The sequence below is a fragment of the Mandrillus leucophaeus genome, unplaced genomic scaffold (genome assembly GCF_000951045.1).
Source record: "Mandrillus leucophaeus isolate KB7577 unplaced genomic scaffold, Mleu.le_1.0 Scaffold189, whole genome shotgun sequence".
Taxonomy (NCBI): Eukaryota; Metazoa; Chordata; class Mammalia; order Primates; family Cercopithecidae; genus Mandrillus; species Mandrillus leucophaeus.
In genome coordinates, this window is record NW_012101909.1 from 2,401,949 (window position 1) to 2,425,081 (window position 23,133).

The 23,133-nt window shown below is 42.6% G+C and overlaps 1 protein-coding gene across 1 annotated transcript in view; it reads right to left on the reverse strand.

Annotated features, from left to right (window-relative positions):
* SETBP1 (SET binding protein 1) overlaps positions 1-15,674 on the reverse strand; it is a 370,382-nt gene extending 354,708 nt beyond the window's left edge. Inside the window, exons 1-2 of the mRNA XM_011978101.1 lie at positions 15,496-15,674; positions 10,994-11,651 (exon numbers count right to left, since the gene is read on the reverse strand). Of these exons, the coding sequence (XP_011833491.1) occupies positions 10,994-11,479 (486 nt within the window). The 5' untranslated portion in view covers positions 11,480-11,651; positions 15,496-15,674. The remainder of the gene's footprint in view (positions 1-10,993; positions 11,652-15,495) is intronic.
* Between the last annotated feature and the right edge of the window lie 7,459 nt (positions 15,675-23,133).

Consider the following 23,133-nt stretch of genomic DNA (forward strand, 5'->3'; position numbering starts at 1 on the left):
AAAAAAAAAAAAAAAAAAAAAAAGAGGGATGCTGAAAAAGAAATGCTCAGAGGCCCTTCTAATTTCTAGCAATATCCACGATTCTGGAAGCGTGACTCAGTTGTGGACCTATGCCTTTCTTCTGACACAGAGCTTCTGTTGTCAGTCTTCTCCTGCCTAATGACCAGATGCCTGATTCTCACCTGTGTCCTCAATGAATTTAACTTCTCATTCGAGGACCCTTTCTGGATCTCCCAATCTTGCCTTCCTTCATGATCCAGTAGCACACAAGCCCAATCAGAAACACTGCCCTGCCATTTATCTAAATGGTAGGAATCAAGCAGGAAGACTAGGTTAGTTCAGGAACCTGATGACACAGGAAGAATCACACACCCAAATAAGTTAGTTTATACATAATGCTGCCCCCAAATAATAAGAATGGAGAAATCATGGAGAGTCCCATTGTACACTACAAAACCCATGATCCACCATGAGGAGCTACTGCTTTAAGTTGGTTCTGCAGGGGTACTATGTGTTGTAAAAAATGCTGAAATTCCTGAGCTGAGTTCTCATGAACAACACTAAACAAATGAACTAACTGGCCTGGCATAAAAGGCTGTCCACACTCCTGGGCAAATTTATATTTGCAAATGATTGCTTCTTATTGGCAAGACATGGTGTGTGGCCCACCTGGAGGGACAGAGCTGCTCTCTATCTCCTTTTAAGAATTTCCTACCCACTCCCATCCTCCTATCCCCCACTGTGAAACTGCCTAGAAACTCGTGGGAGGCAAAGAAGACCATCTGGTGGGGGGGAAACCACAATAAACAAGGTCTAGAAAACACACCAAAGCAACCTGCATTTCATACTAATGATGATTATCGAATGGCCTCACAGGCTGGGTACTGAGGTGGGAACTGCTCAGACTTCTCAGAGTAAATAAAAGTCTCAATTTTTTCCCGTGTGAAGTCACAGGTTGGTGGGGAGGTGAGGGAAGTTAGCCCAGGGAAGAAGGGGCAGGCAGGGAGAAAAATACAACCACCTGGGAATTCAGAGAGAAATGCAAACTCAAGATACACAGGGAGGCCCTTGCCTTCATAGGGCAAGATCCACTGGGGTACTATGGAAAATGGGGAAGTGCCCTAGAGGTGGTGTAGTCAGGCCAGGCCAGTGACCTGTAATCCCAACACTTCGGGAGGCCAAAGCAGGAGGATCGCTTGAGGCCAGTTCAGGACCAGCCTGGGCAACATAGCAAGACCTATCTCTACCAAAAAAAATTTTTTTAAAGATAAATCAGCTAGATGTGGTGGTGCACACCTGCAGTCCTAGCTGCTCAGTAGGCTGAGCTGAGAAGATCATTTGAGCCCAGGAGTTTGAGGCTGCAGTGAGCTATGGTTGCACAACTGCACTCCAGCCTGGGCAACAGAGCAAGACCCTGTTTTAAAAAAAGGTAAAAAAAATGAAAAAAAAGGCAACAAAGAAAGAAAAGAAGGAAGGGAGGGAAGGAGGGAGGGAAGCAGGGAAGGAGGAAGGAAGGGAGGGAGGGAGGAAGGAAGGAAGGAAGGAAGGCAGGCAGGAAGGAAGGAAGGGAGGCATGGAGGGAGGGAGCTGGGGGTCTCCAGGATGAAATTGCAGTGCTGGAGTTTACCCACAGCCAGGGCCAAGCAGCAGAAACAATCAGGAGGGAGGGAGGGAGGAGGGAGGAGTAGGGGAGGGGGGAGGAGTGAGGAAGCGATGTGGGGGAGGGAGGGAAAGAAAAGAAAAGAGAAAAAAGTTGCATAGTTCAAACCTCTCGCAATGTAGGGCCCTGGGTGTTCCTGTTCAACACACTCAGGTGTGTACTCCCCCAGCAGCGGGGGCTCACTGATCCACCAGTCAATATATAATTCAGCCTCAGGCCGACTCGATATGACATGGTGTGGCTAAAAATCAGTGAAGGTGTTGTCTGTCTGTACACCTCTTGAGGACGTGGGTCTACTTAACTCCTGCCCTCCTCTCTGGCAGCCTCTTCCTCTGACCACTGATGGCTCCATAGGGGAGTGACCAGAGCCTTAATGTCAACCTTCCAAGTCAAGTCACTCTGAGGACCATGCATGTTGAAACACTTTCCCCAAAGCAGTGTGGCTGTGTGCAAATTTTTAGTTTATTGTGGATATTAAAAACTTCCTGGCTGAGTGTGGTGGTTCACGCCTGTAATCCCAGTACTTTGATAGGTTGAGGCGGTCAGATCACGAGGTCAGGAGTTTGAGACCAGCCTGGCCAACACAGTGAAACCCCATCTCTACTAAAAATACAGAAGTTAGCTGCGTGTGGTGGCATGGGCCTGTAGTCCCAGCTACTTGGGAGGCTGAGGCAGGAGAATTGCTTAAACCTCGGAGGCAAAGGTTGTAGTGTGCCGAAAACCTGCCATTGAACCCCAGCCTGGGTGACAGAGTGAGACTCCATCTCAAAAAAAAGAAAAAAAAAAAAAACTCCTAAAATGCACGGCTTCAAGGCCTTGTGCTGTTTATTTTCTACATTTAATGCTGTCAGGAACCCGAACCAAGGCCTCAGTTCGGACTCTGAGACCCCACCCCGTGTTCTCTACCTTGACTATCTTTAGCGGCTCCCAGTAACTTCCTGAACAAAGCCACTTGTGTCTAATAAACAAGCAAGGCAGGTGGGGGATGTCCTGGGATATGCTGCATTTTGTAGCTTGAAGGTGGGATGTTTTTAACTTAAACTTGCAGGCATCAGAAGAGTCAAAATGTGGTAGGAAAAGGCAAAAAGGGATTGTTTCTCTTGCCTTTTATTAAAAAGAAAAAAAGGAAATATAACTGCGGGTCAACTAGCAATGTAGCAATGAGAGGACTTTTTGAGGATGTAAAATTGCAACGATGAGGAAGAGGGGCCGACTTTGCAAATGCTGGAAGAGTAGCAGCCGCCAGCTGAACCCCACTTGGTGGTTCCTTTGACACTGCTTTGAAAGTTTCATTCTGAGTCATCCTTTGTGCTCAGCAGTCATCCCCGTTTGGCAGATAAATGACCACAGAGATAAAAGACCTTTGAACTATCTCTAAATAAATCCCTATAGCAATTCCTACCACCAACACCAAAAAAAAAAAAAAAAAAAAAAAAAAAAAATCATTAGTGATAATGCTCAACTAATAGATGTTTCTCCAGGCATCAGAGATTAGGCCCTGGTACTGCCCCCCCAGCTAACATATAATTCAACACAGTCCAGGCCTTCCAAGTGCCCAGCACCACTGCAGATCACTGTGTGCCCACTCTGTGCCTCAACTAAGGAAGTTCCTGTGGGTGGTCAGCCGGGAGAGATGCCAAACAGCAATGAGAGCAGGACATACTGAGCAAAGTGCTGTCCTAAGTGCCCAACAGACAATTTCAACCTCACTACAGTGACATCAACAAGGAGGGGCTGCTGTTATCCCTGATTTTCCAACTGTCAGGAAACATTTCAAGAGGTTAAGTCTTGCCTAAAGTTATGCAGCCTGTCTCTGTTCAGAGGCAGAGAGACCACGTTCCTGGAATCAGGGTATCTGAGTTCTAATCCACTCCCAGAGTGGAGGCTCTTTCTAACAGACCCTGCACTCCTCACCTAGAATTTCACATACAGAGCACACTAGCCATGCTTCAGAGAATAAATGACTTCCTGTCTGAACAGAACACAGTTTTCTGCTGGCTATTCTGCCAGATGCATTTTCAATGGCATAGAATTCACCAAAAAACCTTCCTTGGGGGAGTCCAAAGAGAAAAAAAACAAACAAGAGAACACCAAACCAGGAGGAAACAGCCAAGCTACATATTTTAAACCCCCAGAGAATCCCAAACACAGGAAGAAAAAAAGGGAAAAATGGAAGACAGGGTTGAGGGATAACCAAATATTCCCAGAATATACTTATGGAACACAAGTTTGGTAAATCACCACATTTTAAGCTTAACTCTGACCCTTGCTCCCATGATTTTAGATCTTTTGACATTTGGTGCTAAAAGGAAACAATCTGATGACGGAACAGTGGTTCCAAACAGAGTTCAAAAATCTGTTTATAGTAACGAGCGCTCTTAAAGAGAAACACTTGCCCTGCTGATGAAACAGAATGGCCCTTAAAGTTTCTAGATTATAGAACAGAAACAAGACCTCGGAGGGAAAATAATGCTGCTTTGTTTTTCTTCTTCATCTTTTTTTTTTTTTTTTTTTTTTTGAATATGTAGAAGCTGAGAAGCAGGGAGGTAAAGTATGCTGGCCGAATGTGATTGTGAGTCACAGAGACCCAGCCGGTGCCCAGGGCTCCCATCTCCAAAGCCAAGGTTCTTTCCCTCACACTTTCAGTTGACATGTCCAATGCTCCCTGCTGCCACGCAGAAAAGGTCGTTCCCCGCCTTCCCTGCTGCTTTAGCTATAACATAATCAGAGAGAAATCTATCAGGAAACAAAATTTCCAGGCATTCTCATGAATATATAGAAATGTGGTACTTAAAACAAAAACGTTTTTAAATCTCAGGAGATAAAAACTAAAATGAAACAAGAGGGAAAATTCGACCTCTTGTGTAGAAATGCTAGGGAGACCTGATCTCCAAGTCAGGATGAGGACGTTGTGGAGGAAGAAGCTCATACTCCCAGGAGTTTGAAACACCACATTCCCACCCCCAGAAGAAGACAGGCCAAGTCTTCTGTAAAGCAGAATACTTGGGAATGACCAGAGAAAGTGCTGACAAAAGGGGATGGCAAGGGAGGGACACTTGAACCACCAGGAGAGTAGAAGGCTCTCTGAGCCACCCACTAGGGTGGAGGATGAGAAAACCATAGGTGCAGCAGCCAGAGTTCAGGCAACCTGCACCCTTGGCAAAGAAAGCCACCCTTCACCCTCTGCCAAACACCTCTTCTCATAGCCCCCTCCGCACCCACCTGTAAACAAAATTGCTATGACCATTAAAGGTCAAGAGAGAAATGTGCTTCTCAGGACATGCCAGGAAAAGGGAAGAACCCTAGAGCAATCTCTCGTTGCTGACAATTGTGTTACCAAAAGGCTCCGCTTTCATGTCTCGACCCATTTTAAGCTCCTCTGCACAGAGTCACTCTCACCAAGTTCCCCAGCACCCCCGCAACGGTTCCTTCTCTCTGATTCAAAGCTCTCTGAGCACTCCTGCTACTTACAGAATTAAATCCAAACCCATTTATTTGACATTCATTGATCTCTGCAATCTGATGCCAACCTCTCTTCCCATCAACAACACCTAAGAAACATTTTTCCCATCCATACTTTGTGTGTTTGCTCTTTGTGTAAGGAGGAAATTAGTGCATGACTTATTTGGCTTCACAAAAGCAGACTGTGAATGCTCAGGACAGAATGCAAGAGTCTTTCCCTACGCATATGATGATGGTCTAGACCAAGACAAATCCTGAATGCGTTTTTAGGACCATGGCAGGCACTTGATGGGTATAAGGTTGAAGTCCTTGCTACAGGAGGAAATAAGATCTCCCAATGGAACTGGAGAGGAGGAAAAATTAAATCCAAAGAAATGAAACAGAAGTTGTATTTTTGTCAAAAGCAAATAAAATTTGTAAATACAATAAATGAAAAAAAAATAGGGCTTTAACCAGTAAGATTTGAATGCTCTCTCAAAACCATGGAAAACTTAGAATTAAGGAAAATGTGCCAGATTAGGCTTGTGCCACCCCAGCTATATGAGAAAGTATGGAAGAAACACTCTAGTGATCCTCAGCTTCCAGAAATCCGTTACTTTTATAGGGTGGCAACTTAGGGACTGGAATATACATTTGATTGGAGTCTAATAGAATTGGCTTCATAGGAAAACCTTGCCCCTTCCAGCTCCTCCTCCTTTGAAGCAATCTGAGCCTCAAGTTCCTATAAATAAATAAGATCTGCCTGGCAGGATTGTTATGAAGACTAATAGATAAGGTGAGTAATGTAAAACAGCTAGCAGAGGGTCTGCCATGTAGCTCAAGAAATCAGAGTTATTATGATGATGTGTACTCTGTAAATTATCCATTTCCTTCTAAAATCTTCCTCTGAGTTATATCATGTAGATATCATCACCTGTATTTGGCAGATGAGGAAACTAGGGTTTCAGCATGTGATCCAGATTCACAAAGCTGCTTGGTGTCAGACTATCACACCACATCTCCTACCCTGAGTCACTGTATGGCATCCATCTGGAACTCCCATGCCCTTATCTTGCTGTTGAATCTAGGCAGGTGTCCCTGACTCCTAACATCCTCAGGAAAGAGAAGAGCTGCTAAGCCCTGCCCAGCTTGGAAACTCTTCAAAACCCTGTCACTACTGGAATTTTTTTTTTTTTTTTAGATTGAGTCTCATTCTGTCATCCAAAAAGGTTGGAGGGCAGTGGCACCACCTCAGCTCACTGCAACCTCTGCCTCTTGGGTTCAAGCGATTCTCCTGCCTCAGCCTCCCAAGATGCTAGGATTATAGGCATGCACCACCAGGGCTGTCTAATTTTTGTATTTTTAGTAGAGATGGGGTTTCTCCATGTTGGGCAGGCTGATCTTGAACTCCTGATTTCAAGTGATCCACCCACCTCAGCCTCCCAAAGTGCTGAGATTACAGGTGCGAGCCACCGTGTCCCACTACTGGAACATTCTTCCAGAGACTCATCTTCATGTTCTCTGTTACTTTAATCTAATCACCTAGAAGGGAACCTGACGAAGTGTAAGTTATTAAGTCACTTACCTGAGTAAGTTTAAGATGCAACCACGTTGGTCCCATGATAAAGAACAAGTTACACATGTAGCGTCCATCTGCAAAATTACACCTGTCCAAAGGAGAGTTCAGAGGCCCCGAAGTAGGTTCTGAGCTCTCCCCTCAGCCCCTACTTCTACCAAATGCTGCTTTCACACCTCATGCAAATCCACTCATCATAGACCCTCTCCCAAATAGCATCTCAATTCCTACCCTAGTTTTATATGGAAGAAAAAAGACTTTTATCCTGGTTAGAAGAGTCCGTGCATCCTTGAGCCAGGGAGGTAGTACATGGGCTCCTCCTCACAACTCACCACTTAAGTGGCGATGTTCCCTGACCATTTATAATCCCTTTCCAGTTTAGAGAGTTAGTCCTAGGTTTAAAATTTGGAACAAGGCTGTTAACAATACTAGACATAAATGCCTTCATCCCAAAGCAGTGGAACATGTATAACTAGAGTTAACGTCACAGAGAACTAGCCTATAATATGTAAGTCATGCTACCCTTATCACATAGAGCTTTCTTTTCAAACACCAGTGAAAAAGAAAATCATTTGGGATCCCATATAAGTTGTCTTTGCCTGAGGCTGTCAACCAATGACTTCAACAAAATTAACTGGTTCACTTAAACAACAACAAAAAGCAGCACATAAGATAACACCTAATTCCCCCCGGCCTCCAAACTCGGAGGCTGAATGACGAAAAGCAAAACAAAATAAAACAAAACCTTTATTATCCTGAAACTCTATGTCCTTACCCTAAGTTAAGGATCAATGTACATTTTTTGTAAGGATCAGAGAGTAAATAGTCAAATCTTTGAAGGTCATAGTACCTCTGTCACAACTACTCAACTCTGCCACTATAATAAAAAGCAGTCAGAGACAAAACATAAACAAATGAACTTGGCTGTGTTCCAATAAAACTTTATTTATAAACACTGAAATTTAAATTTCATATGCCTCACATATTACAAAATATTATTCTTTTGATGTTCTTCCAACCTTTTAAAAATGTAAAAAAATATTATTCCCTTGGGGGCAATACAAAAACGGGCAGCAGGGGGCTGGATTTGGCCCAGGGGCTATAGTTTGCCAACCCCGGCTCAAAGTCAGCACATATATTCAGATGACTCCCTAGCAGGAATCGCTACCAGCTCAAAGATCAGCTTAACAGGGCTTCCTTTCTAGCTCCTAGTGTAGGACCTGCTTCCCAGAGGCCACTCCATGTCCACTTATTCAAAAAGTGGTACAACTTATAAAAATAGATCCAGAAGGTGACTTCAGGATTAGATGCTGGTGGCTTGCCTACAAAACCTCATCCTCATCCATTCTGTGCCAAATTACTGATCACATACTTCTCATTCATACAAGTAAGTAAATTCTGCAAGTTTATGCCACTAAACTTTCCCATACACACAGTAGTCAAGGTTTCCACATCTCACCCTCAGCTTTAGCCTTTGCTTACTCTCTGGTTGCAAAACAGCAGGAATTTGAAGGGTAATAAAGTTAACATTCTCATCCCATAGAGATCAGAGAATGTTCCTGTCATCTATCAAGTAATTGAGACTCAGTGATGATAGCTTTATTAATTCATTTCTGGAAAGTAACAGTGTTAGGCATAAATAAACATAAGAAGGGTGGGGAAGTACCACATGAAGCAAGTTTCTAACAATTAAAAAGTTTTGAAGGGTATTCCCATCACAGCATCATCATAAAGAGCACTGTGCATTGCATTTCAGTCCTTCTCCTTCCTCTCTGTCCCCTTCAATTGCTGAGGCATAAAAATGCTTATAAAAAAAAGGCAAATCACATATTCAAATAAGCAATTTTATTGCTTTCCCATAAAGTCCACAAAGAGCATCCAGCTTTTTGAATGAAAACGACCAGCCTGAGAATTTCAGATATGAGCACTAAGGTCCACCGCGCATTTCAGCTTTGAAATCATCTCGATGGTACAGATTCCAAAGCTTATTCTGGTGTGTTCCAATGGGGAGAAAGCTATATTTGGGAACCGTCAGTGGCTTTAGGAAAAGTGGTACCTAATCAGGACAAGGTATTCTCTTTTTAGGGCAGCGAATTTGGGTTTGAACTCCCAAAACTGTGGGTTGCTGCTTAAATCCTGGCAGTGAAGGTGATGGAGACAAAGGGTAACCATTTTTCAAGACAACCCACCCACCCAAAAATACAACAACACACAAAGAACTGGCCAACTCAATGGCCAGAAACAAAGATATTCATTTTCGTATCTGAAGAGACCCAACTCCAACGCAAAGTCTCACTTTCAGAGCCTGATTTGAACTGTTGCATTTTCTTGCCCGAATCTCAGAAGTTTCTGTATGTGCGGAGATTAAACCTTTGGTTTCACAACAGAGTACCCAGAAATCACTGCAAAGTTGTAATGGGGGAGGAGAGAGCACGACCTCTATGTTCTGGCAAAACAAACCAATTTCTAAAAGTTCTTTTGTCTTCCAAAATGTTAAACTAAGGTGACCAATTGTCCCAGTTTGCTAGGAACTGGGACAATTTCTGGATGCAGAATTTTCAGTCTTGAAACCAGGAGAGATTTTTTGGGCAAACTGTGATGAGTCAGTCACCCAGAAAGTCTCTTCTAGCCCATTCTTTGGATTTTAAATGCAACAAGATCAGCCACAACACCCAGTATAAGGATGGACACAAGCCCCCTGTGCTAAAGAAATAATATGATTCCTAGTGGTTTTAATGAAAATAACTACCCCAAAGCTTAAAAACAAAACAAAACAAAACCTAATGGTAACAGAAATGCTATGGATTATCTTTGCGCTATAAAGAAGAGAAGTTCATTCATTTGTGCCATATTTAGCTAATCCACATAGCTAGAGCCCAAATAAGTGATCAAATGTCAGGGAGAGAGTGACAAAGACTATGATTAACACCTACAACCTAGAACCCCAAAACTCTGTCAGTAAAAGGGCTTCCTCCAGGTCCATCCCCAAGTCCCAAAGATTCTCGAAGAAAAAAACTTACTATACTAAGGCAGTCCTCTGCTATCACAGCTGAGTGCCACACACAGGAAGGGAGGTCACTGTAAGTCACTGTAACTCCCTCATATACAAAATAAATTCAATGAAATATGAACTCATTCATTCCCAACCAACTGACACCACCAACCACCTGTCTAGCTACTTTGCACATCCATGTTTGACTTTTAGGAGGAACGTAACAACCAACCAAGTTAAGTCAATGCCCAATCTTAAAAGTCCATGATGTATTGGACAGAGATTCAGGCCAATCACTTGCCCCTTTTTTCGGTTTTCTACAGTTCCAGTTCTAATGCGCATCGCTGGCTTTCACAATGATGAGTTTTCAGCTCTGTGAGAGTCTTAGTTACTACAAAGACAGGGCTTCCATAGTCAGGCGAGTGATTCATCTTAGGAAGATCTACAGTAGTAATGACTGAAATCAAAAGGAGATTTTAACAATTCTTGACTGTTCTGATTAACCCAAGTTTTTTAATATCTCACTCCTAACTATGAAAACTAATGCAAACAAAGAAAAAAGTACTAAAAATTTTGTTATGGCTTAGCTGACCCAGACAACTGGCTGTTATACAATAAACAGGAACTCTCCAAAATTACAATTCTATAGCTATTGCTGTCAGACCTACAGAAGATATGATAATGAACTAGATACTATACCAAGATTATAGCAGAGGTATTTCTTCTTGAGTCCTTAAATATTCCATCAAGGAGATTGGTAATTAATGAGTAGGTAAGTACAGTCGACCCTTGAACAACACGGGCTTGAACTTCAAGAGTCCCCTTACATGAAGATTTTCTTCTACCTCTGCCACCCCTGAGATAGCAAGACTTTCAACCCTCCCTCTTCTTCCTCATCCTCAGCCTACCCACCATAAAGACGATAAGGATGAAGACCTTTATGATGGTGCACTTCCACTTATTAAATAGCAAATATATTTTCTCTTCTTTTTGATTTTCTTAAGATCATTTTCTTTTCTCTAGCTTACTTTTTGAAAGAATACAGTATATAATACATATAATATATATAATATAATATATTAAATCAGTGTTAATCAACTGATAATATTACCAGTAAGGCTTCCAGTCAACAGTAAGCTATTAGTAGTTAAGTTTTTGGGGAAGTCAAAAGTTACACACAGATTTAACTGTGCAGGGGTCTGAGTCCCCAACCCCATGTTGTTCTAGAGTCAAGTATAATATATAAATAGACCCTAAGAAGTTGAAGATAAAATGGCAAAAACAGAGAAACAAACAAAAACGACTATAAGACAGTGCTTCCTACCTTCTTTTTGGAGTGGCTTCTTTCTTCCTCCTTCGTGGCTTTGCTGTTTTTTCCAGCACGGGACACCTTCTGGTCCCCAGACTGCTTGATGGTGATCTTGATCTCAGGTGGACATATATAGTTCTCCAAATTCTTTGGGGGTTTCTTAGCCCGCTTTGTGGTCTGAATCTTTAGCTTCAGACTTCCCTCTGTGAAGTTTGCCTCCTTGATAGAAAATTCCTGCTCTTCCAAACCATCTCCTGCCACCCATTTCTCACTGTCCGCGTTGGAGTTGGAATCCACATCCCGCCCTGAGCCTAGTTCATCCTCCTCCTCTGGCTCCATGCGTTCTCCGCCCACCGGGATCCCCTTCCCAGGTCCTGGAGTGGAGAGCAAAGGTTCTCCTGCACAGCCAGGAGCAGCTGGGGGCTTGGCTGAGGAGACCGGCAGGAAGTCTGACTCGCCCCCTCTTTGCCGGGAGCTGCTTAAGGTTTCCCTGGACTCCATGACAATCTCTACAGTCTTCAGAAGTTCTCAGGAGGGGGAAGGGGAAAAGGGAAAAGGGAAAGGTGAGAAGAGAGGACACCCAAAATTCCAAGAACAAAATGGTCCAGTTGCTAGGGTCAGATTCCCAGGGATGGAGACACGATGAGGTGTTCAGAAGAGATCAGATCTGCAACTGAGAAGCAAAGAGACAGTTAGGCATGGCAGAAAGGAAAATGACCTCAAAGGTTACTCAATCTAAGTTCTAGAGGCCCCTTTCCACTTGTCTATGGCATCCAGAAAAAAAAAAGTGATGGAAAAACATCTAACCAGAATAAGCACCATCCCCAAATTAGATTTTACTAGAGCAGAGGGAAAAACACATTCACACATGCTTTCATAATGGATTGCTATTAATTTTATGGCTGTAGGCCCAAGAAAAAAGATAAGAGGTGCGAGTTCTCCAGCCCGGTAGCAAGCTAGAGGTTTCTTTATACTGAAGCTTCAGCCGTGAGTCACTGTTAAAACCAATCATGACGAAAGGGAAGTCTGAAGTATTGAGGCTCAGGTCTACTGGAACTGTATTTGGTTGGTTTTTTGCACCACTTCTCTCTCACATGTGAAGAACAGTTTGCAAAGCTGAGCACAACCCCCATGCTGCCTGGGCCAAACTCTCCACCCACTTGGAGGAGGGGCATTCAGCCTATCTCTTAACTGTTTTACCTTTATCATTTTTCACTATGCATTATTTCTATTATGCAAAGACCTCTCTATTTCTTCAAGCAAATGCAAAGCTTAGGTGTGAGGCTCACAAAAATAAAATAAAAAGAGTTCAGTGGCAAATCACTTATAACACTGTGATTAATGGAAAACAACCTCAACAAATGTTTCTACTGACATAAAAAGGAGGTATTTAATCATTATCAATTATTTAGATAAAAATAGCCTTTCTAGACAGTTGTAATTCCCTTTTGGTTTCTTAAATGAAGTAGTATTGTGTATCCACAGCAGCAAAAGAGAAAAAGGAAGAGAAGGAGCATTTTATAGGCCTGTGGAAGTGTCAGGAGTCCCCCCAGGATCTTCCTCTCTACCTTCTTCCAAGATGAGAAGAGAAAAATCAGTTAGGCTCTCTCCGAACTATCACAGGATCAGCTAAACTTGCCTTCATGCTTCTTCACCCCACGTTCCATTATTCCCAATTTCATACTCATAATTTTCAAAGCCCAAAAGGAAGCCCAAATGCTCACTCTCAAGAGAAAACCAAGAGCCCTGGGGCTACAAACATCACATCCTCCCGCCCTTAGGCTGTAGGCTGGATCACACTCAAGCCTTCTCAGCTGCTGAACACTTAAGTTTCCCAGCAGAAGACATAACTGTTCATCTTAGGTTTCTACCTCTGAGCCCATCAATTTAAAGAAGTGGCTGGCAAATGTGCCCACTAGAAAATGCCCAATGCTGCCTGCAAAAACACATTCAGAATAACCAAGAACTGGAAGTCTGAAGACCAGACGTTTGTCTTCTCTCTCCAGAATCAGCACATTTTTAGCTGACGCCCCATGAGGAAGCCAGCCAGGAAGGCAGCCCAGGCTCCAACATGGACCCTGCTCCCCAGAGAAGCCCAGGAGCATCAGCTACCGGAAAATGCTCAGCTTTGCAGAAAGACACATTTACAACTGCTTCCACTTCAGGGAAGAGTCAATGAATACAGCTTTTCTAAAAAAGAAGAAGCTGCCTAGTCAGAGCATGAGCATCTTCACTGACACTGTTGAGCCAAAACTGAAAACAGCCACCTGTGACCCACGCTACAGGACGGACAAAGTCTCCACTTTGGGAGGTGGGGAGAAGTTAGACCAGGTGACACTTGATGTTTCTTTTACTGACAAGATCTTTGGTCTCATCTAGATTTATCTGCCCAATAACACACATCATTTTTAAAAAGTTATACTCAAGGTGACTTTACGGAGGCCTCTCTTACTAGTGTCAGACACCACCCCAGCTGTTGGAGACATCAATGTACCTTAGGGCATTTCCCCATTTGTCAAGTGGTAAGAATCCAATAGGTCTTTCTCAGTGTGTATCCCAGATCCATGCAAATTGCAAGCCATGTCTTCTTATGGCAGTAATGTTCAGAGTCTATTCCCTTTGGCAGGAATCTCCAACGACATTTTAATTCTCTAATACCTACCTATAAAATCTCCCCAGGTCAGGAGAAAAGGCAAGGCATATATATACAAAGTTCCTAAATGAAATCCATTTGGACCTTTGAACCAGAGTAGGGAAATGTATGTTACAGATTCCGTGATATAATAAAAGAAGGTGAACTCTAAACTTTAGATGAATTGATGGGCTTATACAGCGAATATATTATTAATATTAAGAAAATACCTTCCATTAAAAAAAGGTTCACTTCAGAGTGAAATAAATGAAACAATCATCTCTTACATTTAACTACGTGTACAACACAAAGTTCCAAAACTTAAAATTCAAGTCATAAGAGATCCATAAAAAAAAAAATTCAATTCAAAATTTTTTTTTCAGTTCTCCTCAAATCAAAATACTAAGATACAAGGAAAATACAATCTCTTTCCTCCAGGAAGTTATGCTTTTGATGGGAGATTTGAAAAATCACTCTAAAACAAAGCAGAACTTTATATGTACTGTAAGAAAGGACAGAATCAAAAGGAAGAAAAAGTTTTTTCCACTTGGGCAAGGTGTAGATAGCTAGGAAACTACATAGAAAGGCTTCAAGGAGAATACAAGACAGATCTTTGATCTTGATGGAGGTTTCCTAGGTAGAGCAGGAAGAAGGAAGACGTGGCAGATAAAGGGAAGGCATGACGCCACGTCCCAGGCAGGCATGTGCAGGGTTATGCAGAAGAAAGAGGGAATTGATGTTTGGCTAGGAAGTATGGTAGAAACTGGAAACCTGTGAGAGATACGGCTAGAAATAAAAGGTCATGGCAAAGTCATGAACATCCTTGAATGTTGTGCTAACAAGTTTGGATTTTATCTTACAGGTAATGTGAAGCCATTTAAGGAATGGCAGCGGGGAAGGAATAATATCAAAGCTATGCTTTAGTAAGATAATTCCGATACATGGTGTGAGGGTGGGATTAAGAGAAACTGATGTTAGAGGCAGGGGGCCATAAGAAGGTTCAGCTGAAATTTCATTCATTTTGCTTGAAGACCCAAACCAGGGCAATGTGAGTATGTCATAATAAATACTGTAGGTAAAACAGTAATGCAGTCTCAAATAGCCTTAATCTTTAGGAATTCATCTATTCCAGACTTTTCATACTTGTTTCACCTTAAAAGACCAAAGCAAATTAGCCACCAACTTGCACTCACTACTCAAGTCAAACTAGTCTCCACAGCAATGTTATACATAGTTCTTTCAGTATTTTTCAAAATATACAGAATCTGTTCTTATATACACTTCCTCTCATCCTTGCAATGCTGGCCATGCAATTGGTGTTCGCTGAATGTTTGTTGCATGAAGGAATGAATAAACAAATGAATAAAAAGATCCCAAGCCTTTCCATATTTCCAGGTCATCCCCAAGTCTTCACTTCTCCATGGCAACATTCTGTAAACTCCAGACCATGGTGCTCACTCCTTGGGTGGACTGACATTGCACCCAGCTGTATAGTTCGTCACTAAATACCAGCCTTGTATTGTCTTCTAGTTGTTTTGAGCATATAAATCTTATTTTTCTTACATGATTGCAGCTCAGCCTCAGGCTGACACTGACTGTGGTTGTATAATGCTGACATTACTTATAGCACCCATTGCAGGACTAGGTGCTTGGAGGACTTCAAGGTTTTTTTCTGAATGAAAATGGCTTCGCCCCCTGACAGCTATTCAAAGTCCTATAGTTCAAATTACTCCCACTGCAGCTCCACCCACCCAGGCAGCAGCCCTGGCCAAATTTGCTGCCTATCCTGAGGATTATAATCCAGCCCCTGGTGTCCATATGTGACCCTCATCTTAGAAAAATAAAATAAAATAAGCTTTCAAAAGAAACAGCAAAGAAACCTAACCTGTCTGTTTACTTCATCAGCACACAAAGCTGTTGTTCTCTTTTAGCTTTCTTCCCAGCACGTACCTGCCTCCCCAAATTCACAGTTCAGTTTTTTGGTGAGTCTGGGTGTCAACTGCGAGTCCTCTTGTGATTCACCCCTGCCAAAACACGCGTGTGAGTACACGCACAGGCTCACGCACTCACGGAGTTGGGGAAGCCAAGGCAAGGTAAAAATGTTTTGCCTTGTCACATTCCAGCAGTCAGTGACTCCTCCTGAGGGGGCGGGCACACAATGGACACTCTGTACTTGGCTCAGGCCTTCAGTCCAACAAAAGTTAACCCTTCTATGACTGCCTGCAGGACTTGGGCAGGGCGGCAGTGGGGGCTGGGAGTGGAGGAGGATAGGAAAGATAAAATTGCTTAAGAGATAACAGCCTTGTCAGCCCCAAGCAAACAAAAGGGCAAGGAAAGGAAATAGATGTATTTGGAAAGAATACTGAGATAGGAGTCCAAAACTCAGTCTTTATTCCTAGCTCTGCTGTTTACAGGCAGTCAGATGCTAGACAAGCCACTCTGAGTCTTTTACCCACACTTTGTGGATCTCTTATGACCCACACTTGCCTTAGCAATGAATGGGTTGGGACTAAAGTCTCTTTCACACTCAATACTTTGTAATTTTGCCCTGCAGAGCCATAGACCTATGGGTACACTCCAAAATGAACAGCATGAACCTAGAGAATTATTTCTCCAAATGGCCAGGGGAATCCTGCTTGGCTAGATGTGTCTTATACCCAAATAAGTTCCAGAGTACTTCCTCCCTCCCCTCCAAAACTGCCAGATGGAATATTTTTTCCTAGTCTAAAATACATTCTCCAACTGGGGAACTCTTACTTATTCTGAAGCTTGGTGGAAATGCAAGTTCTTGAGCTCCACTTACTGAATCAGGGCTCCAGAGCTGCGGCCCAACACGCTGGCTTTTACCAAGCCCTCTCGGTGGTTCTGAAGGCCTGGAGTCAGAACCAATGTCTTAGACTGTGCCTGGTCTATATGATTACCCCTGTCAAGTTGCTAGATCATAGGCATTATTATCGAGTACATGAGGGTATTTCTCCCTTACGGCAGTACCGTGAGTCTCTTGGGAACAGGCAGGACTTGTGTTGTATTCATCCACATAATCCTAACACCTAGCACCATGCCCAACACATAATGAACATTCAAGAAATGCTGGATGGCTGAATTAACAAATGAACAAAGCAACTCAAGCTGGGCTTCCCAGCATCATTCATTTACCTCGCTTTTCTGCTTTGCCCAGGTGCCATGTACATACAGGCCACTGTCATCCTGACTGTTGCTTTCCAAAAGGACAAGGTGGTAGAGATAGGGCCCTTAGTATATTCAACAGGAGTCAAAAGAAGTGAATTCCTGGCCTAGTTCTGCCACTTAGGAGCCCTCATAAGCCTCTTTCAGCCTCAGTGTCTCATCAACAAAGTAGAAAAAAAAAAAAAAATGATGGTTACCTGGCCTACTTCACTAGTTTATGGTTTTTACTTTTTAAAAATGTTTTACCATATTTCCTGGTAGTAGAACTCCATGCTCCTTATTACAAAATAAACATGAACAACACATGCACCTCTCAGGTCTTAAAGGCAAACAATCCCAAATACAGGAAGAGTGCTCTGCTTCATTCCTGAAGTTTTGCAAACTTCCCCAAGCTCTTCATCCTCAGTCCTCCCTCGGCTCTGGACTCTGCAAATTCCCATACCACAAGGCATTTCTTTCATCTTCACACGTAAAAGACACTGGGTTGACTAGATAATTCTCAGGCTAGAAAACTTTTTACCTCAAAACTTCGTAGAATGTCTTTCAGCATTTAAAGTAATGAAGAGAAAACGGAGGCTGGCCTGGTTTGGTTTCCTCTATAGGCAACTTACTTTATGCGTTTATAATTGAAAACTTTCTTTTTCATTACGTTAGAATTTTATTAATGACAAAATGAGTGTAGTGTGGAGCTCTCTCCCTTTAATTTTCCTGGAACATAATGAGTCTTTTGGATCTGTAGATACAGGTTCTTTCTAGTTCAGGAATGTTCCCTTCAATTATTCCTTTGGTAATTTCTTCCATTAAATGGTTCTTACTTCTTTCAAAGTTTTTCCTATAATTCTGAGTTTAGAGCTCTCATCTCTGTTCTCCATTTCTATCGTTTTTTCTCTCACTGCTTTTCTTTCCTTCTTTTGCCTTGTGGGAAAGCATACCCCAATCTGTTCTCCATAATACCAATTTGATTTGATTCTATTTTCCATGCCCCCTTTGCCTTTATTGACTTCACTGTGGATTCTTTAAATTCTGCAACTGCACATTTTGTACCCCTGCAATCTTTTACTTTATGCACCAACTTTTCAGTTGGCTCTAATGTCCTTTCATCACAGCATGCTCCCTCCTTGTTTCTTAATGCTCCTTTTCTACGGGTCATACTTCTTGTTGAAGATGCCAGGTAGCTTTCTGAAACTCTAATGTTGCTGTTGGATTAACTAATTCTCCTGATATTGTTCCTTTAACTCGTTTTAAGTGTTTCTTCCACCTCAGGAGGCCTTGTGTTGGGTTCTGTTTCTTTGCTCCATGCTCTCATGAGGAGAGAGTCTAGCCTACAGAGGAAGTACTGGACTACAGAGGAAGAAGTGGACTACCTTCTACCCATTGTGAAGCCAGTCACATCCTCCTCTTCAAGTTACTCCTCTTATCAGAGACCATATCAAGTTCTAGTGAACAGTAACGAGGATGCGCTGAAGCTAGTGCCTACAGGCTCGTAAGAGCCCACTGTGTGTATCTCTCCCCAGCTCCACATTCAGTGGCATTAAGTTGGTAGCTTAAAACTCAGCCATGGGGCATGGTGGCTCATGTCTGTAATCCCAGCACTTTGGGAGGCTGAAGCGGGTGCATCACCTGAGGTCAGGAGTTTGACACCAGCCTGGCCAACATGGCGAAACCGCATCTCTACTAAAAACACAAAAATTAGTCAGGCGTGGTGGCACGCACCTATAATCCCAGCTACTCAGGAGGCGGAGGCAGAAGAATCACTTGAACCCGGGAGGCTCAGGGTGCAGAGAGCCAAGATTGCGCCATTGCACTCCAACCTGAGCAAGGGAGCGAGACTCTGTCTCCAAAAACAAACAAACAAACAAACAAACAAATAAATAAACTCAGCCATGGTGGGAGTGTTTACACCACAAGAACGAGCAAACTTTACAAGTCAGTGCTTTTAAAAAATCTAGAGTGTTAAGCATATACTAGAATACCACTGAGAGTACACATCCATCCACTATTGTGTTGCTGAACTGAGAAGAGTTTTTTTCTGTTGGATTCACAAAACCAGCTGAACAGCTAGACTTCACAATATGCCCTGTGACAAAGACTCCACGATCACTTCAGAGCTTTACTCGAAGCAACATCTCTTCCCAGAAGTCAATGCCCTACTTCCACTCCTCCCAGAACTCCCCTTCCCACTCTTGCCCATTTGTTTTCTGAAAGCTATAGTCTTTGAGAATATGCATAATGACGTCAGGGAGGGAAGTCTTTAACTGGCTTTGTTCAAGCTGCCCATACAGTAGACTTGATGACTGCCTGCTTTTCTGGTTGACAGAAACCGTGAATCTTCTGATTACGAAGGCAAATGGTGTAAAAAGATGGAGTGTGATCCTACCTAATTACAGATGAGGAAGAGATTGTATTTTCCACCTAGACTCATTGGCCTATAGTTATAAGAATCTCTTGTCAGATTCTGGCAAGAGACTGACTGTCTGACTTTGGCTTTGGGAGTGGTTGATTATTCATCCTTCTTTATGTCTTCTAAGGTATTTTGGTGGGGAGTCACAACTGACTTCATGGGACTTTGCATGCACCTGGAATCTTCCTCTTGCTCCCCTGGAGTTAGCACTTCTTCATTACTCAGGCTGAGGTTAAATGCCTCTTCCCTGAGCATCACAAACCAGATCATAACTCACCATTTTGTGCCTTTGTAGGCTAGGACTTGTCTTTCCTAACATTTATTATATAATTAAATATTTGTGCCATGCTTGGTTTCAAACTCTGCCTTCTCCATTAGATAAGCACTTGAAGGTAAGATCTGTGCCTATTTGGCTCACCAAGGTCATCCCCAGGGCCTGGCACAGTTCCTGATACAGACAGACACTCCAAATTATTCGTTCAGTGAATGCTGAATGAGAGGTCAGACAGACACCACTTGACTCAGGTGCCTATTACTGAGTAATCTTTCCGGAATTCCTTCCTGCTGCAGAAACACCCAGAGTAAATGCTCCATCAACACTGGTAAATCCAGCAAGTGTCCCAGCTCTTACCTAGCTCTCAATCGGCAAAGACAAGAGCAGCTCTACACCACGGTTCTCTGACCCTGCAGATACATCACCTGTCTACAGCAAAGGACAAAGCTCCTGCTTAGTGGTGTTTTTATACTCTGCACTTGTGTGGTATGTTCCTGATCACATTTTACCTCTTCCAAGCAGCATTTCCAGAGTACTTCACATACCACATGCTCTAGCAGCATCTCATAAGCTGCAGATCTCCCGAGTCCCACTGATGGGCATTACTGTGTATGATTCCCTGATAGGTCCTCTGGTTGGCTGGTTATTTCTCTTTTCTCTACATAGTTAACTCTTGTTATCCTGCAAGAATTGGGTCACGTTTCACCTCCTTCACGGAGACTGGCTGGAACCTCCTTATCTACCTCTTCCTGCATACACATGTGCACAGACATACACACAGACAGACAGAAAGACACAAACACATGGTCTTGCTCTCACTTCCCTGGTCATTCTGCTATCACAAAGCATTTGGCAAGCTCCGTTTCAGCATTTTATTTACCTGTCTATCTCTCTCACTAGACCACGAGCTCCAGGAGGACAGGGCTATATTTTAAATGCATCTCTGCACAGCTCGTAGCATAGAGAACACTGGGAGTAACCGTCCAACGGTAAATGTTCAAGCCATGTTTCTCCTTAAAAAGAAGAATGGAAGCAGTTCTGATTTGATGTCATAGGTTTAGATTTCTTAGCCTCTCTTTCCCACTTAGTAATTGTGTTCTTAGGCAACATTTTTAATCTTTTCAAGTCTCATTTGGAAATGGGGTAATAATTCTACCTGAAGGGTTGTTTCAAGAAGTAATTAAAGATTAAATGAGATAATAATCATGAAAGAACATACTGGGATCACCTTAGTAAGTGTGCAAATTTTTTTGTTATATTTTATTTACTTCTATAGTCAGTCACCACACTAGCATTTGGCTAAGTGTTGCCGTCTCTTCTAAGACTCCAAGTCAAGCCCTGAGGGACAGGAGTTGAAGACCAACCTCCTCCATCTTCCTACGCAGTGAGAAGCACAGACAACTAGTTTCCTTTGTATCTGCTAACCTGATCATTTAGTTGTTGTTTGATTATTGCTCTTCTCTTGTTTCCAGTTTGTCTCATGGAGGAAATAATACTGGGTACAGTCAGGAATTCCACATTCCAATCCCTCCTCCACCATTTAGAGCTGGTGGCCTTGGGCAAGTTCCTTTTTCTCCCTAAGTCTTCCCATCATTATATGTAGAATTGAGATCAGAGAACAAGAGTTCAGCTCTGTGGCCCCTTCCAGCTCTGACATTCCCAGGTACTGAGCCTTGTCTCCTCAACCAGAAGCCCTCCAAAGCCAGGACTGGTACCTTCCACCTCTTTTTCAGATTCTGCTGACTCTGCAGCTCAGCCTGGCTGGACTGGCTGAGCCTAAGACAAAACTAAGCATATGCCATTGTTCTCTGTACTCAGGGATCTCTATGATAAGGAAAGGAGATTAAACTTCTGAGACCTGAGGTCTGACATACTATCCATTAAACAATAATTCCAGCTCTAGCTGCAAAAAACAGTGTCTCCTCTGGGAACCAATAACACAACACAACAGCATGACCCTTGTGTCTTTGCTCCCTGGGGAAAAATCTCTACAGTCCTGCCTGGGCCAATCAAGTTTGCAGGTTGAGCTCTGGCTTTGATGACTTACTTGTGCCTGTGTTCCTCTGTGCAGTCAAGGAAAAGTGTTCTCCTGTAGTGAAAGGGTGGGGAGGGGGGTGGTTAAACATTACCACTAACTTGTGCTGAGCTCTTTACAGTCATTGTCAATTTAATTCACACAACAGCACTGTGATGCAGAAGATCTTGTCCTCATTTTACAGACCTGGAAATTAAGGTCCAGAAAGGTTAATGATTTACTCAAGAGCACACACTTTCTGTGCCAGATTCACAATCAAATCGAGGTATATATGATTACAAAGCCTCTTACTCTGACATCATGAGGTATCTAAAACACAAAGTGATGCCAACTTCTGACCAAAAGTTGTTAGTTGCTTCTACATATATGAGTTCTAAAACCAGTGTGCCATCTGAATTGCCACGTCACTTAAACTGTCTTAGGCATCAGCTTTCTCATCTCCCTTTCCTAATGCTCTTCACAGAATCTTGCAGGAAAAAAAAAAAAGGTAAATAATATGTGCAGCACAATGCCAAAATAGGTTAAATATAGTAGATTTGAAAGAAGTAATTGTGACCAAAATATTTCCTGTCCACATAGGGTGGAGAGATTCACATGGTAAAGAAAATAATCTGAATTGTTAACATACATCAGGTATTCTCTAAGTTTATTTACGTTTTTCATCTGATTTAAGTTTATTATACTATTTAACCCTGATTTATTCTCTGATTTTAACCCAGAGACATATCCATTTTACAGATAAGAAAATTAAAGTTGAGGGATTTGTTGAAATCACAGGAGAAGTTGTGTCTGACTCCAAATGTTATTTTAACCATAGAGCCACCAGTCTTCAAATACTCGATATTACTGGTCCCTGAAAACTCTGGTCCTCCACCACACCATTTGCAAATTGAGAATGGAAATGGTAGACATACTTGGAGGCAATGAGGATAAACTGAACAATCTAACAGATATTAATAAAGTATTTCAAAGCCTTCTAACTTTCACCTCACTACCTGTTCAGTTTTAATTCAAATTCCTTGACTTCTCAACCATCTGATTCAGCCATTGCTATGTTCATCGTCATTTCAACATAAAGCATAATCTGGCACATATATGTTTGTGCTTCTGCTGCAAAGGAGATGCTAAGCATACCAGAGAACTAAACAAATACCAGCTCCACTTCCCTTTCTCTATGATATACCTCTTCTAGCTATCTTGTACTGTCATTAAACATTGCCTTGTTATTGAATCTTCTATATTTCCTTCTCCAATTATACATTAAATACTTGGAAATAAGTACCAGTATCATAGAGTTTTATGTTCCCCAGAGTGGCCCATCCCCATTCCAAATGCTTATATATCATTTCATTTCTTGTTCTAAAGATACCTCTTTTGAACCCCAGGCTGAAGAGCTGGTAGCGGACAGGACCTAGCAGCGGGAGGCAGAGTCAGCTGTCAGCATTCTTTCATGTGTGGTATGTGTGGAAGTCTCTGACAGGCACACCCACCTGCTCCCCAAGACTGCTCTTCCTGCACTTGGAAAGCTGTGGGCATGCCTCCCAATTTCAGCTTAGGGGAGATGAATCCTTGGCCTGTTTCTCACAGGACACCATCCCATCTGTCTTGCTGCCTTACACTCCACAGA